This window comes from Giraffa tippelskirchi, chromosome 7, assembly GCF_054371585.1.
Source record: "Giraffa tippelskirchi isolate mGirTip1 chromosome 7, T2T-mGirTip1v1.2.pri, whole genome shotgun sequence".
Classification (NCBI taxonomy): Eukaryota; Metazoa; Chordata; class Mammalia; order Artiodactyla; family Giraffidae; genus Giraffa; species Giraffa tippelskirchi.
Genome location: NC_137281.1, coordinates 89,945,729 through 89,962,769, shown reverse-complemented (window position 1 = coordinate 89,962,769; position 17,041 = coordinate 89,945,729). Strand labels below are relative to the sequence as shown.

Here is a 17,041-nt window from a genome sequence, read left to right as displayed (position 1 = left end):
TGCATTTTTTTTGCTTCCTCCCGACCCATGGGCCTTTAGATTTCCCTTCTCCTCCTCTGCTTTCAGCCATCCTTCCAAAGTCCATTTCCTTTTCCTTTCTCAAGATTCTTACCAACCAGGAATCATCTTTAGTTTGAACCATCTTGTATCAAGAGCTAGAATAGAGCTAGGGAATGATGCATAGAGAGAACACTGGGATAAAGAAAAGGAACCATCTTGATCGTTTTCAAAAGCTCTGAATCCCCAGCAAGGAGGCAGAAAGGGCTCTAAGGGAGCAGAAAATGAGTGTGATTTCTGAATGAGCAAGAAATAAGGAAGAATGGAATAAGAACCATAGGACAGGAGGGAGAGCTGAATTAACTGGGGTGTGGTGACTAGAAGCCAGATTCAGGAGTGAACCCTGATTCACTCAGCCTTGAGAGATAGATTGTAACTGAAGAAAATTAGAATCATGAGAGTTGAAATATAAAAATCAGAGCAAAGATATACAAGTTGGAAAAGTGGATAAGAGGAGAAACTAGCTGGAATAATCACAAGAGAATTTATACAGTTTCCAAATCTTCTCAAGTCTTTCAGTGTCTCTTCCTCACCCGTCTTCTCCACGCCATCTATTTTTTACATATTTAAACAGGAAAAACAAAACCTGAAACAGAAGAATGAAACCTCCAACTTCCTTCCCACTTTGAGCCAGCTTTTCATTTTTGCACCAATAAATGATTCTCTGGGAGAGTTCCCTGGTGATCTAGTGGTTACTTTCACTGCCATAGCCTGGTTTCAATCCCTGCTCAGGGAACAGACTCCACAAATCTCGTGGAGTGACCAAAAAATAAATTAATTACAAATAAAAAAATAAATAATTCTTTGAAGTAATCCTCGGGAGCTCCCCCCCTTTCCTTTGCTTATGAGCTAAGGGTTGGGTTTAGATATTGCTGTTGTAACAAAAAAGGGAGATGGGGAACAGCATACTGAACAGTATTCAGTGAATACCTCACCCCATAGCCAGGTGGGAGATCAGTCAGAGAACAACGCATGTGAACAAGATACACCCAGGAACAAAAAGGAAAGAGCTCTGAACTAATTCTTATGAGGCAGTTCATGCCACTTCACCCCTCCCTGAAGGACAGTTCTCCAATGTCTTTCCAGAGGAAATGGTCCCTTGCTCCTGGCTCTAGGTGATAAAGTAAGAAACAGCTAATTGGGGTGGGTTAATCAGCCAGATACCCTCACATTCCCCCTTCCACCCCAGCCCCTAGCCTGAGGGGGAAGCCCATGGTTACTAGCAAAGGTGAAGCAAAAAGGGGTACAGACAGGGGTGACACCCACCCCCACCCCCAGTCTGTGAAGATGCTTAAAAACACCAGTTGTCATTTATTTCCTTTTTTATTTCAGTTTTCGTTATGAGTTACTTTTTTTATATAACTTTATCTAAATAAATAATTGTTTAAATAGATAAAATTATATTTTAAAAGTAACAACAAAAACTGAAATAAAAAAGGAAATAATTGACAACTGGCACCTTTAATAATCTCCACAGACTGTGAGTGGAGGTGGTAACTTTATTTATTTATTTGGCCTTCCCTGGTGGCTCAGATGGTAAAGAATCTGCCTGCAATGCAGGAGGCCCAGGTTCAATCCCTGGGTCGGGAAGATCCCCTGGAGAAGGAAATGGCAACCTACTCCAGTATCCTTGCCTAGGAAATCCCATGGACACAGGAGCCTGGAGAGCTGCAGTCCATGGGGTCGTAAAGAGTCGGACACGACTGAGCAACTAACACATACATTTATTTATTTGGCTGTGCAGGGTCTTCACTGCTGTGTGAAGGCTTTCTCTAACTCTCTAGCGGAAAGTGCGGGGGCTACTCTCTCTCTTGAGGTTCATGAGCTTCTCATTGTGGTGGCTTCTCTTGTTGCAGAGCACAGGCTCTAGACTCGTGGGCTTCAGCAGTTGCAGCACAGAGGCTTATTAGTTGTGGCTCCCAGGCCCTAGAGCTCTCTGGCTGCAAGAGTCGTGGTGCGTGGGCTTCAGCGGTTTCAGCTCCTGGGCTCTGCGGACTCAGTACTTGTGGCGCACAAGCTTAGTTGCTTCACAGCAAGTGGGATCTTCCCAGACCAGGGATTGAACCCATGTTTCCCTGCATTGGCAGGCAGACTTTTATCCACTGTACCACCAGGAAAGTCCCTGAGTTACTTTCTTTAGATTCATTGAAAGTGAAAAAACAGGAAGGAAGCATTCTATTTTTACTGTATATTTATCCAGTTGGAGGAAAATTCTAATGTTAGTGAGAAGAGAAGGTTATGCTGTGACTTACATTGCTCTGGGCACTGTTTACCCTGACCACACCCCTGGCGTCTGGTCAGAATTGACTCACACTTTCCACTTTAGTCCTAAAATCTCTGTAGAAAGGTGGTGTCTCCCACTCTGGCTGTTCCCTGTTAGAGGAGTGCTCTCTAAAGCTTAACATCTATCTTCCCGCTGCAGTCTCACTGCTGTGTGTGTTCCTTCAGAGAATCACCCTTTCATATCTCTTTAGTAGTTCCAGAATTTTTAAGGGCTCTCATCACTGTGTTCTAGTTTTAATCTCCTTCCCATAGCACCCTTGCTTAGCTATCTTGGGCTTCTGTCCCTAAAGCCAAGGAAACAGTCCTTGAGAATAAGAGGAAGAGAGAAACAAGAGTCCTAAGCCTGAAGCCAAGACAAAAGAGAGGTAGTTTGTGGTTTGACATCTATAAAGTCCCCTCACCTCTGCTCTAAGCTCCGATTTTGAGAATGGGCAAGAGCCACAGATCACTGCTGACCATGGTATCAGGCCTTCCCTCCAGAGCTACCACTAGAATCACAAAGAGCCATGGGAGACTTTGGAAGGGACCTGGGAGCTGGGGAAAGTTAGGAAGAACCATGCCAACCACAGGGGGGCACTGCATCCCCATTGGGCTAGCCTGGAGTGTGTAGGAGGTCAGTCAAGGACAGCAAAGCCCCTCTCCCTTGCTTCCAGCAGACAGCATCTCTCCCTCTACTTAATTCTTGGGTTTCCTACAGATGCAGACACATCTGTAGGCGAGAGAGATACAGTCACCACCCATTCACACCCACCTCCATGGCATACACTCTCTGATATGTATACACAAATGTAATTTACTCCCTCTCCTGAAGAGTACCCTGATAACAGTGTTATCTTTGTAGGTAAATGTACTGAGAAGACTGGCCTTCTCTTCCATAATGAACAACGGCTGGTATTGCTGGTCAAGGCTGTAAGTTTTCTGCATGTTTATCTAGGAGCTGTTTGGTCCAATGATTCCAATTATGCTGTTTCATTTCTTTAGCATGGCATTTAAGCCCTGCTTGCTGTCTACCCTGCGTGTGGTTGGTCAACACTCTCACCATCCATTGCCAGCTCTGTAACTTCTGTATCTCTGTGTGCGTGCACACGTGCTAAGTTGCTTCCGTCATGTCCAACTCTTTGCGACCCAATGGACTGCAGCCTGCCAGGCTTCTCTGTCCATGGGATTCTCCAGGCAAGAATACTGGAGTGGGTTGCCATTCCCTTCTCCAGGGTCTGTATCTCTGTTAGTCACCTAATATTGCCCTCTTCTGATCCTGGCCTGCTGCATTTAAGATAGATTTCGTCCTGTGTGAGACAGTGAGGAAATGCTCAAGATTCAAGCATACATTCCATGCTCCACTTTGATGCCAGTGTGTCAGCACCAGATCTCAAGCTACATTAGTCCTTAGCTCAGTTCCACTGAGGAAAGTGCAATTGCCTATGGCGTTTCTATTATATGAAGTAACCTAACAAATGACCTTGTAACAATCTATCTACAATCCTCTTGCCAGTAACACTATATGGTGCCTTCTCATTTTTACTTCTTGTGCCCCAAGAGCATAAGAATCAGCCTGCAACAGCCACAGAATATCTTAAGTCCTCTTGATGATTGTTCTTACTTGAAAAGCTCAGAGAACCACACGCATAGTCTAATTAACTCCCTGATTCACAGAAGAGGAGAAATTCCTGAGAGGAAGTCCTCTCTTTTGCTGTAACTCTCCTGAAGGAGTCTTCAGATTGGGATCAGCTATGAGCAATCCAACCTGTCTAGCAACTGCATGAGGCCTGGTCTACTGACTGTATTGATCAATCGAAAATGAAATCTACAGAACCCTAGGGAGGATCCTGCCAGAAAATGAGTCAAAAGATGTCTTTGGACACTTGGGTCAGTTTTCTACACTTCCTTCTTTAAATCACGACGTTGGTGATGTCTCTAAAATCCCATGGCATTTCTCAGTGGGCCAGTCCACTGATAAGGAAGTCTTTTAAGATCTGAGTACCTCCTCTGGCCCCCAACTGGGATATCCTATCAATATTAAGGGCAATACCATGCTATTGGAGTAGGGACCAGTGACCATGAGGTCACATTTTATGGCCTGTTTATGCTATACAGGGGCTTCCCTGGTGGCTTAGACAGTAAAGAATCTGCCTACAATACAGGAGTCTGGGGTTCAATCCCTGTGTCAGGAAGATCCCCTGGAAGAGAGCATGGCAACCCACTCCAGTATCCTTGCCTGGAGAATTTCATGGACAGAGGAGCCTGGTGGGCTACATACAGTCCATGGGGTCTGCAAAAAGTTGGACACGACTGCGCGACTAACACTTATGCCTCTCCTGTGGTTTTGTCACCTTGAGAAGAGAAATGTAAGGGCAGAGCAGGGAGAGGCAGAAAAGGGGCATGAGGCAGGCATATTCAGACCCAGAAGAATAATGGAGCTCAGATTCCTCTATAGTTTATTGTTACAGCAGAAGTTGTGGGAGACAGGAGGGCACCCCCCACATATAACACACTGTGGTCAGAGCCCCAAGGCAGCCCTTCCCACCCCCACGCCAAGCCCCAAGCAGCCATGCCCAGCTTGGCTCCCCCCCCCCACCTCTAGACACACACTGTCTAGATAGCTACCAAAGTTAGAGCAGCCAACGGCCCCAGTCCCCTTCCTACTGCCCAGCTCCAGCCCTTTCGTCACACTTGTTCACCGTCCACCACCTCCCATTCCAACTTCCATTTCCTCACTGAATGTTTCTGGCATGTCCTGAGGACCACTAACCCACCAGCAGTTCCCCCCTGTCACACATTCATTTAGGCCCACGCCCTTCAGAGGCTTGAAGGATTAATGCGGCACCATGTCAGCTTTGGTGAGTGGAGCCCCAGCCCGGAGCCCCTTACCCTTGCAATCTGGGATAAGGAGGGAGAGTCTGGGGGAGTCACCACGGACAACTTCTACAACCTCTTGTCCCTTAGCTACAGACACCCAGATTAGGGAGCAGGGATACATGCCTTCTCCGTCTTAACACCAAGATGAAGGAGAGGGATCATTTAGGGGTCTGGGTCCCTAAGAGATATCAGGACATCTCTCCCAGGAGCTGAGGGAAATCACAGGTTAGAGGTCAAGGTTAGGGTAGCAATCAAAGATCAAGGTCATCTCCCCACATGATCTGCCCAGCTTCCTGTGCTCACTTGGGCCCAGTGCCCTATGCACCTCCCAGGTTAGTACTGGGGGAGGTGAGGGCTGGGTCCCACACCAGGGCACCAAGGGTCATTCAACAGGAGACCTCCATGGTGTGCCCCGGGGGCCCTGAAGAGAGAGTCCCAGACTCGCTGCTCTGGGACAGGGTGCGAGAGCGGGACCGGTTGCCATCAATGGATGCTGCGCTGGTCAGGGAGGCTGTGCGAGACCGGGACAGGCGAGTCATGCAAGATGAGGCCACTGTGGAGAAGGAAGGAAAAGCCGGCAGTCAGAGAGAGAAGGTAGGAAGAGAAGCAGGCAACTCAGAGTGGGGTGCTTGGGTGGAGACGAGAGTTACAAATGGGGCTAGGGGTCAATGAACTTGATTTCACAGATGGTGGTAAATCCAGGAATTAGCCTGAAGTGGTTCCTGCCCCCAGTGGCCCTCCCTCCTCCTATGCCACAATCTCTTGTCCTCATGACAGCCTCTGACCCCCATACTCACTATAGCCCATGCCCTGCAGGAAGTACTTGAAGGCCTCGGTCAGCTTGCCTGGCTGTGAAAGTAAAATGAGGAAAGGGAGACAGCAGAGTGAGCTTAGAGACTGAGCTGGAGCCCATAGCCATGACCGGTTAGAGATGGAGTGTGTAGCGAAGGGTATAGTTCAGGGCCACTAATATCCCACCCCACAAATGGCAGGGGTGCTCACCTGCGTCAGCTGGGGCTGCCCCCCAGAGTCAGCCATCTGTTCAGGAGAGAGCCATCCAGAAAAAGTGATATACACATAAACAAATGAGCCATGCCGAGAGGTATGAGAGGGCTTTCTTCCCTAGGCTTTCCACTCCAGGCCGTTGGGGTGTTTTTTGTTTTTTTTACTCCACCCACCCACTTGCTCCCATGTAGGACCCTGGAAGCCAGCCTAGCAGCTGAATCTGGAGAGGATCTATGGCTCTGTACCTGGGGCCAAGAGTCAGGCTGGATGTGGAATAGGGTTACTGACCTTGAGGAAAGAAGTCTGGGTGGGGTCCAGTTTTGAGTTACATTCCACCTGGAGCAGGGAGGAGGTTGAATGAATGAAGTCACACTACCAGTGGCCCAAACGCAATTCTTTTTTCTTTCTTCATTTTATTTTGCCCACACCCACAACATATGGAATCTTAGTTCCCTGACCAGGGATCAAACCCATGCTCCCCGCATTGGGAGCATGCAGTCTTAACCACTGGACCACCAGAAGAGTCCTCCAAGTTCCTTTCTTATCAAGCCTCTGCCCATTTCCTTCTTGTCAGGAATCAACCTCTTATGCCCCAAAGTTACTCTCCCCACCCCCAGAGCTTGCCTCTTGGCAAGATAGCCCTCTGACTGCCACCCTCCTTCACCCACCCCAAGACTCCCTACTGACCACTGCATCTTCATGGGGTGCTTGGTCTCCTACCACCAGCATCACAGGGCACCTAGAGGCACAGTGTTGGGGAGCAGGTGGTGAGCCCCTGGCACTCCCTCCTCCTCCTCCTCCCAGAAGAGCAGTTGGCTCCAAAGAGAAAACAGCCTTCTGAACCCCGCTGACCCCACCAACAGAGTTCAAAGGGGTAAGACCTAGAGGGTGGTGGTTTGCTAAACAGGATAGGGGAGGGAGTGACAAGAAAATTCCCTGGCAAAAGACTCTCCTTCTAAAGGATGTAAGCATTTACTAGGGGAAGATCCAGGGAGAGAGGCAAAGCTTTACCCCTTAAAGTCTTACTTGAGGGTGACATCGCCTCCACGCACAAAGTTCAGGTCTCGGCGACTAAAGAGGGTTTAAAAGAAGAGTAGGAATTTTAGGCAAGCAGTGCCTCCCACCCAGATGTAAGCCAGCTTCCCCATGAGGAAGCAATCATCCTCCCCTAAATTAGAGTTGAATATTGGGTGATTACAAGTGAGAACCGAAGGAGAAGGTAGCAGACAGGCCTCAAGCATGAGCCCTATGGTCACTTGTGCCCAAGGTCCCTGGTCAGAGGCCAGTGAAGGGGATGAAGGGCACGAGGACAGGAGGTCATCTTACTTCAGGGAATCCAAAGGTCTAAGAAAGTAACAAGAGAGAGGGGGCCAGCTTCTCACAATTCTCACCCCCGCCCCCGCCCATCTGTCCCGCAGCTGCCCACTACTGCCCAACAATCCCTGCCCACCTCACACAGCCTGCTTCCCCTCCCTTTGGCCCCTCTGTGCCTCCCATGACCCCCATTACCGCTTCTACATTTCTCTTCCAGGCCCACTCACTTGTTGTAGCTGTTCCAGTACAGTTCAATGTTATCCAGGTTGGGGGCATGTGCAATGATATTTCTATACTTTTGTATCAACTCAGAATTTCCAGACAGCTCTTCCTGAAGGAAAATAGAGGGAGAATAATTAGGGCTGGGAAGAGAACTCAAAAACAGTTACTGGATGCAAAGAGGCAAGTCTTCTTCCCTCCCCAAATCCGCCCCAAGTAAGGAAATCACCCCACACATTCCAGTCCCTGCTGGTTCCCTCTACTTCTCCCATCTTCCACAACCTCTTACCTGGCTGAAAAGATGTCCAAGGATCATCTCCGAAATGGAAGAGGTGAGGCCTGTTAGCTATGAGGACAGGGCAGGTGAGAAAGCTCAGGACATTATGAGGAGTTGAGGCCCAAGTTTCTCTCCTGCCCCTACCCCCCTCCCTGAAGCTCACAGGCCAGTCAGTTATGTTGTTAGAGCCTAAATGGACCCACACAAGGGGAAGCCCCCCAAGATCTCAGTGCACAGGCCCCTTCATACCTTGTGGGCTGCCCAATCCATCCAGCCTTTGGCATTGGGATCAATGTTGATGAGGACAAGACCCTCGACGGTATCAGGGTGGGTAAGCTGAGGGGCAGCAGAGGGAAGTCAGAAGCAGGCATGGACTTATCCCCTCCCCTCTGAGCTCTACCCACCCCAGGCTCCATGGGGCCTGCCTCCCACCCTCATACTCTTAGCCTCCCCCCAAGCACACACTAGTAAGCACTGCCTGGGCCTTGGACCCGCCTTTTGCTTAACTGGGGTTTTTTTCATGTCTTACAGCGTATCGCGACAAGACGTAGGCCCCAGCTCCAACACCAATTCCAATTATTGTGGAGAAACTGTGAAAGGCAAATGTAGGTCTAATGGGTCCTGATATCCAAAACTTTGACTCTCCAAACTCCTCACCCTCCTTCCTAAGGCCATGGGCTCAAAGGACAGAAAGGGACCTTCCTCTGGGGGGATGCTGAAAAAGAGGGTGCCAAGGAGCTAAAATATGGACACTGTAGTCCTTTCCCAGCTCCCTCTGGGAGAGTGAGTGTCTTGAAAAGAAACACCCACACACCAACCAACCAGACACTGTTTCCTATGTAGCTCTTTGTCCATTCTCGACTTTCAGGAGCTAGTTCAACTAGTTCTGTTTTAGTTCCTGGTTCCTCTGGAGGAACTGGGAAGGAGGGAACTTAAAGCAAGATATTAAAAAAAGATACAACTTTGGTGAACAACAGGAAGTATCGGGAGAAAGAGCCAAAGAGGTGAACCACAGCTGCCCAGGGCCCTGATGCCCAGGAAAAGCCAAGTCAAGGACAGAGCCCAGGTGTCATGAGCACTAAGTATGCGCCAAAGAGGCCACACCCAGCTTTCTTTTCCTTCTCTCACCCCCTCAGCCTCCGTCTGGAGGAGGCACAAGGAGCGGGAGGGAAAGACAGGCCTGTCTGGTTCCTCAGGGACTATGTCGCCCCCTCCTCTTCTTCTCTAGCTTCCAGATCAGAGAAGACCCTCCTCAGCCTGAGGCAGGGCCAGGCACACAGCTCCCTTTTCTTCTCCTCTATCCCTTAGGGCTACTCTGCTGACTCAAGTCAGCTTTCCAAAGCCACCCACTTCCTCTCAACTGGAATAGACAACAGCTAGTCCAGACAGAAGTTGCTCAGGAGTTCTAAGGGCCACCTTGTGCTGGAAAGAGAACTCTGGCTCGGAGGGGTCCCCAGGCCTCTCACTTTAAGTACTGCAGGATGCAAGGGATCATGTCCGCAAGCTGGTCCAGAGATGGGTACTGATACCTGGGGAAGAAAGGAATGTTAAGGAAAACACCAACCTGCCCCCATGGCCCCCACCTCCGTGTCCTACTCATTCTCTCCCAGGGTCACCATTTGCCCTCCCCTTCCTCCTCCCTGATCCAATCTACTCCATACCTGCCATGTGCCTCACAGCCTGATGAGGAGGGAAGGAGCTAATTCTCACCCCAAAGGGAACACGGGAGCCCCCTCTTCCATGCCAGGGGCATCCACATGAACCCGCACGAAGTTCTGAATGATTTCCTGCATATCCGCAAATTGAAACAGCGGCTGGAAGCAGGATTTATCTAAAGAGAATCCCCATCACCCCAACAGTAGAGTCAGATGGGGAAAATGTCCCCAGGTCAGAACCCACCCTCTTTCTTTCATGCCACGTTCAGACTAGGAGAGAACTTCCCCTTGACATACCACATGGCTCCCTTCCCATACCGACCCTTCCCCTCACGCTGGAGTTTTACCCTACCCACCCCCGCCCCTGCCACCAGCCTCTTCGCAGAAAGAAATGGCAGAGGAAGTGAAGGTCCTTACAGTTGAGTCCCACATCATGGTAGGTGAGTATCGCTGGCCGTTTGGGTTTGGGGGTGCCATAGACAGTAAAAGTGACAGAGCCATAAGGTGTCTCCACAGAGTGAGTCTGCAGGAAAACACGTCACCATTAGGCAGGAGTTAGGCTGAGAGGAAAAGAGGCAGGAGAGGAACCTCCATAAAAGTCAGGGAGCTGAAGGGTTAGGGGCAAAGAGAGGAAACTGGAACCAAAAAGTAGAAGTAGGATCAGCAAGAATTTAGGTTAAAATGACACTGGAAGATGATTTGGGGGGTGGAAAAGAAGAATGAAAGATCGAAAAGCATCAGGGAACTCTGAGAACAGAGGGAGGAGAAGGGAGGAAAGCAGGGAGATGGGGACAGGAAAGGACTGGAACAGAAGGAGAAGAAGCAGAGAGAAGAAAACCAGGTAGGGGCCCCTCCTTCCTGGGAAGAGAAGAGCCCCTCCTCCCACCTGGGGCTGCCCCAAGCTGTTACCTGTCCCTGGTCCAGGAGGATTCGGGCAGCTAACTCAGCCTCCTGGAGAGATACACACAGACAGATACACACAGAAACACACAGCCACATAGAGTCGCAGAAAGAGAGACAGACACAAATAAAAGAAAGGTAGGTAAAGAGACCAATGGAGACCAGTGACAGAAAGAGATTGACGAAAAGGAGACATGGAGAGGATGAAGGTTAGCATAGTGACAGGAAAAAAGCCTGGACTCTCAGTCGTGGTGTTTGGGGAGAGATAGCTGGGGAGATGTGGAGAGCGTAGAGGGGTATGAGTGAGAATGAGATCATGAGCTGGGAAGGGAAGAAGTGAGGGCTACGCTTGGAGGTCTGGGATTCGGGCCTGGGAGTCAGGGGTCTCTGATAACCTTGGCCACCTCGGGTGCCTGCCCTGGCAACAGCGGCTTCTCCTCTGTGATCTGCACTTCCCGCAGCTCTGCCATGGTGACCTGGCAGGGTGAGGAAACACAGAGACTGGGGAGGCTGCCTCCACACGGCACGCCTCCCCCAACCCCTGGCTTCCTCTCTCAACACTGGACAGTGCTGGGTGCGGAGAGCCCCAGGAGCTGCAGACTACTCCAGGACACAGAGAGAGGCTGTCCGGCACCCCTAGCTGCAGGGCCAGGCCACTGGGAAAGAGGGCTTGGGGAAGAGGACTCAGGACACCACTTCCTTTCAGCCCGGCCATCGCAACACCCCTCAACACCGACACCTCCGTACCCCCTCCCCTATCCTGGGTGGAAATACCAGGGTGGGGCAGCAGGGCAGCTCGGGTTTCCCAGGCTATATTTAGGGGCCACCCCACACTCCTAGTTAGGTAGGGGGTGAAACTCGTGGCTCAGTGACTGGGTGCTCTAAAGATACCAAGGGATGGGTAGCAAGAGTTCACCACTGACTGTGACCTTCGACTAAAGTGCCAAGGTCATCAGCGCAAAGAGAAAGGGGCTAAAAATGACCTGAGTAACATGACCGAGGGGGGGAGGGGGAAACAAGAAAAGAAGGACAAGGGACATCTGTGTCCAACAGACCCAATGCCTCCCTTCCTCCCAAGACTCCTGACTTCGAATAAAGTAGCATGTATTCAACCTTTGGGGCTGGTGAGGAGCAGAGCACCTGTGCAGACCAGCAGAGTAAAGGGCCAGCAGCCTGGAGGTGGGGTCACTTACCTGGCTCCTATTGGCTGGATGAAGTAGGGTTAGGGTCAGGGTTCTCACTCTTCCTGGCTCTGGGGTCTGAGAAAACAAGGCAATGAGGTGAATGACATGGGAGACAGATCCTGGGTCTTTTAGAGACAGAAAACCTAAGCCAAGACCTGGACTACCTGGGTCACCAACCCCTGCCAGGTCACTAACCCTCCCAATCTGTACCCACGAGTCCAGTGAACAAGTCTTCTCCAGGCTTCAGCTAGAATCAATACAGGCTGGAGGGGTCTGCCGGGCAACACAGCAGGTATCAGTCCAGGCTTAGGGAAGGGGGGCGGGGGGCGGGAGGCCGGGGGCGGGGCGGGGAGAGGAGAGAAGGAAGTGCTGATGTGGAGGAAAGAGCGTGTCTTGTGTCAGAACCTCTGGATTCTACCCCAGGCTCTGCTGCTCCCACCGTGACCTTGGCTCCGTCTGTCACTACTCTTGCGCTCAATTTCTTATTCGCAAATTAAAGTGAGGACTAAGGGATCCCCAAGATTTTTGACAGCTCTCGAGTGAGATGGGGTGGCAGAGCACGACTGTTTCTTTCCACCATTAAAAACAAATTTTTTTAAAGCCTTGTGCCTTCGCTTCCTCCTCCACCCAGTCTCGGTGTGGGTCCCGAAAGCGGAGAAGGGGGGTTGGGGGGGGCAGTTCCACAGTCTCTCCCCAGCGTGCCTCGACGACCCGCAAGGGCCGAGAGCTAGCTGGGAAGGGATGGGGAGGACAGATGGGACTGACTGGGCCCAGCGCCCGGAACCTGTCCCTCCGAGCCCCCTCGCTGCTGTCCGCGTGGGGACTGACAATTCGCGCGGCTGGCGCGGAGAGCCCTGGACCCCGTACACAACTTCGTGCACGCCCCAAACACGCCCTGCAGCCCGCGGAGCCTCCGCCTCTGTGCGCTGCGGCCTCGCGGCCCTGCGGGCCGGCTCCTGCCCGCGAGCCGTACACTCCGAGGGGCTGGGATCCAAGCGCCTCCCGGCGCCCCCGAAGCCAGCCTGGCCCCGCAGCCCCACTCCCGCCCTTCCCCCTACCTGCTGCCGCCGCGGCCGCTTCCACCTTCACTTGCCTTTGACTCCCCGGCCCGCCCCGGCTTGGGCTCCCCACAGACCCGCCCCCAGCCCGCCCCAGCCCGGCCACGGGCCGCCAGCTCCCCGCAGATCCGCCCCAGACCCCTGGTAAACACGCCCCCCTTCACCCCGCCCCGGGCCGCCCTCAGCTCCGGGAGGGGCAGCGCTGAGGGCCCGAGGGAAACTCTAAAGAAAGCCAACTGCTGGGTGCTTCCAGGCTCCGGCCCGCGCTCCCCACAACATTCACCCCCCCCGCAACCGAGCGGCTGTGGGCGTGGGGGATCCCTTAGTCCCGTGGGGGATCCCCACGCCAGCTCTCAGCACCGCCCCCACCCGTGATCTGGCGCTGCCTGTAGCACTCAGGCTCCTTCCTGCGCCCCGACTCCGAGGTGGGAACGGGTAAAAGGGAAACGAAGCCAGGGTGGTGGCACCCCACGATTTTGACTCCACCCGCCCGGAAACAGGGCTAGGCTAAAGAAGGATCGCTGCTGAAGAGGCGAGGGTCTCGACCGCGGAGAGGGGAAGCTGTGCCTGCACCGACTAGGGGGTGGGGGCGTCGAGGGCGCGGGAGTTCCAATTTCGGGGCGCCCAGGGTCCTGGTACCTCCTCTCTCTGCAGTGTCCCGGCGACTGCTTTCCGGGCTGCTCCCTGAGAAGTTGGAAAACAAGGCGGGGAGGGGGGGCGGGGAATGCGGGGGGCCGCTATAAATAGAGGGAGATCGCGGGAGGAGGGGAGAAGATGGCCAACGGGGACTCCCGGGTCAAGGCCCCAAGGAGGGGCGGAGGAGGGGCCAGGACCCCCAGGGGTGCTGACTCTTGGGTAAACAGGCACAGGGGTGGAGTTAACTCTGGAAGTGGGGTGGGGGTTTAGAGAGGACGCAGTGTCCCGGGCTGGGACCCAAGAGACCCTGTGGCTTCAGTGCTAACCCCTTCTAGTCTGGCCCAGAGAAGGAGGGAGAGATCGGCTCGGCCCAGCCCAGGCGATGGTTTCTCAGGGGCTGCTGCGTCTCTGGGGCCTGCGTCTCTCGGGTGGGTGTGACGGCCTGGATCCCTCACTCACCCTGCTCTCTCTCTCTCCACCTATATGCACCCTCCTTGTGCCCATCGGGGAAAAGTCACCCAAAACGGGATAGTTATGAGGCTAAAGGGATTCAAAGTTGTCTTACACAAAAGGACACAGACTGGATTTCTCCCCACCTGCACCCTTTCCAGGTTCCCTCCCCCCAGAGGCCCCACCCTATCCTCCTTCAGCTTGGTTCCTGAGTTGCCATTTCGGGGGCTGGGCGCCAGGCCAGTTGGGAACAATGGCCAATGGAACTGGAGCTGCCAACTGCAACACCAGCTCAGACTGCCCCCCCAAGACCCCTAAATTGCCTTCCCCCTCCTGCCTGGGAACCACCCCCCACAACCACCCTCACCACCCCTTCCATCCAAGGAGCATCAATGCCCCTTTCATCCCCACTTGGCAGGGTCTGTTGGAAAGGAGGGGCCAAGAGGGAGGAGGTGACCCAGAGTAGATCCCGACTGATCAAATCCAGCTTTTAACAACCCCAAACCTGAAGGATTCCCTCTAGATCCCCCACTTTGGGGCACCCAGGTTTTCCTCCATTCCCTTCCCCACTCCCTTCATAACCATTTACCCAGAAACAGACACAGAAGCTGGGCACCCTGGCTCCTTGCCTAGTTCCCTCTCCCCTCTGGATGCCAGTTTAACACTCTCCTGGACAAGGAAAAGCCTGCTGGAATTGGGACTGTAAATAAAAATGCATAGGACAGAAGAGAGCTCTCCTCACCCAGCTGGAACTGGGGGAGAAAAGAGAGCCTACAGTGAGAAATTCAGCCTGCCACCTCCTCTGATGTATCTAAAGTAGGTCTTACTTGGAGTGGGGGAGGGAAGGACCTGGAGGTTCCAGCATCTAAATTCGTCTCTGGGTCAGGATGACTCAGGGGGAACCTGATAAGGGGCCTACGCAGGGGCGTAGGGCAGGCAGGAGTAGGGAAATTTCCACTGGGATCTGTTTGCTTCCTAGGCTAGGGGTCTCAGCCTGCCACAGGCAGTAAGAGGCTGCTTCTGCTCTAAGATGGGGTTCCTCCTTATCAGGGCAGGTCTCAGCCTGGCCCAGTGTCAGTGGCCCAACAAGAACACTTTCCCTAACTTCCTTCTCTTGGACCAAGAAGCAGCTTCAAACTATACCTTCCAGTTGGCAACAATAAGGACCTGCTCTGCGCAAGCCATTGTATAGATGGAATTCAAAGTGTGAGTCTAGGCATACCTCTCTAGAGCTTAGGATCCAGTAGTTGAGACAAGATACAAAGATAGAAAAAGTTCAGAATGATGTAATATAAGATTAACTCTTTAGACAATAAGTCCTACAGAAAGAGTTTCCCATCCTTTTCAAGTGGGAGATCAGACACTTCCATTCCCAAATGATGGTTTTAGAATCCCCTGATGGAGACCAACTGTGAATTCAGCAAATACATTCAGGTAAGTGTGTTCCATCTTCTGATAATCGCAACATCTATGCATGTATGCACCTACATGTGCAAAGTTTATTATTTACTCAATGACCAGTCTTCTGTATATATATATATATATATATATATATATATATATATATATATATATATATATAGGTTCCACAGGCCCTCCATAACTTAGAAACCCTTGCCCAAAGAGGCTGCAGCCCACAGGCTAAGAACCATTATCTTAGTATAATTCAGAGAAGGAAAGGGTTTTGTTCTTAGGGTAAAGCATCCTATGAGAAGTACAGTACAGTACTCGTGTGAGAAGGAGGGGCATTCTATCAAGGCAGAGAGACCATGAGGGGAAGTTTAGGGACAGAAATACACAAGTTACTTTGATGAACTGCATAGTAGCTACTATGTGGAAGGTAATTCCCACATAGTACCCCCTAATACTATAAGATAAATATTATTGTCCTCACTGTACAGATGAAGAAATTAAAGCTCAGAGATGTTTAGTCTCTTGCTCAAGGCCACTCACTAGTAAATGATTTATCTAGGACTTAAATCCCCAGATTCAATCCTCTCCAAAGTTATTCTGTCTCTACTAGACTTCAGGTAGCCTCTGCAGCATAGAGTGATTAGGTCATTATGGCCACAAATGCAGAGTAATACTGATGAAACGTGACATCTGGTAAGGTGGATTGGAGCCAAGTGTGAAGGTCCTTGAATGATAGGTAAAAAGGGTTGACTCTTCAAAAAGTTTGAAGATCCAGAGGGTTCTTGATCAGGAGCAATGGATAAGTAATTGTTTTGTGAAAATAATCTGATTGGGAGTGGGGGGTTAAGAAGAGATGGATTGTGGGGTGGTTGAGGGTAAGGCATTTGACTTAGAAAAGAGGTCATGTAGAAGCCAGAATAATCAACTAGATATGAGATGACAGGGACTTGAATAAAGAGTGAGAGTAATAGGAATGGAAAAGAAGAAGTGGGTTTATAAGACAAGGGAAATTACAGAAATTGGTGACCGATTAGATGGGATGGGGAGGGAAGTCACCAACCTAGTGGCTCTATTTTAGGAGCCATGAAGTTCATTCCTCTAAATGATTTCCAGCCAGAGAAAAGGCCAAAGAGAAACTCCTTCTGAAAAAAGAAACAACACATGTAGTAAAAACTGAATAAAATTATAGCATTACTTTAAAAAGAGAGGGGAGGGCATTCCTTAGTGATCCAGTAGTAACTCAAAGCCTTCACTGCTGAGGGCCCAGGTTCAATTCCTGGTCGGCGAACTAAGATTCCACAAGCCATGTTGCATGGAAAAAAAAATCCCTGACCTGCAGAGAAAATTAAAATTATCTGGAAGACTTTGAGAGTCTGAGGCTCACCCTCACCCTAACCCAGCCAGATGTGTGACCCTCCAAATCCGATGCTCTTTCCATGTGGGGCCCAAACTGGAAGCCGTTCAAGTTCCTATTGCACCTGGTCTGCCAAAGCCAGTGGGATTCTCCATGTGGGTCATTAACCTGACCAGGAGACGAAAAAAGGACAGCGCTGGACTGATGTCAACCTGTTTCCCTCAACTCCTTCCCTGAGCTCTCCTCAACTTTTGTTGAGGGACAGAGCATAAGGCAGTTTAACCAGGACCCAGAGGGCTGAACCAGTGAGGGAAGCTTGGTCACTTGCAGAGATCAGGAGGTTGGCAACATGCTCAATGCAGCATGCAAGGTAGGGACCT

At 51.2% G+C, this 17,041-nt stretch overlaps 1 protein-coding gene across 22 annotated transcripts; it reads right to left on the bottom strand.

Annotated features, from left to right (window-relative positions):
• Nucleotides 1-4,758: 4,758 nt before the first annotated feature.
• NDRG2 (NDRG family member 2) lies at nucleotides 4,759-17,041 on the bottom strand. 22 transcript variants are annotated; one of them, XM_081506783.1, is made up of 18 exons: nucleotides 16,698-17,041; nucleotides 16,368-16,449; nucleotides 11,760-11,825; nucleotides 10,962-11,042; nucleotides 10,576-10,617; nucleotides 10,084-10,189; nucleotides 9,722-9,842; nucleotides 9,478-9,540; nucleotides 8,541-8,601; nucleotides 8,261-8,347; nucleotides 8,024-8,080; nucleotides 7,743-7,846; nucleotides 7,228-7,272; nucleotides 6,889-6,940; nucleotides 6,490-6,537; nucleotides 6,199-6,234; nucleotides 5,994-6,045; nucleotides 4,759-5,749 (listed from the first exon to the last, which is right to left on the bottom strand). In XM_081506783.1, exons 4-18 carry the CDS (start codon nucleotides 11,034-11,036, stop codon nucleotides 5,583-5,585), a joined length of 1,116 nt encoding a protein of 371 aa, XP_081362909.1. In that variant the 5' UTR covers nucleotides 11,037-11,042; nucleotides 11,760-11,825; nucleotides 16,368-16,449; nucleotides 16,698-17,041; the 3' UTR covers nucleotides 4,759-5,582. The 22 variants fall into 22 exon arrangements, with proteins under 22 accessions (XP_081362909.1, XP_081362907.1, XP_081362910.1 ...); XM_081506781.1 differs by having other exon boundaries at nucleotides 16,786-17,041; XM_081506784.1 differs by having other exon boundaries at nucleotides 16,368-16,446; nucleotides 16,786-17,041.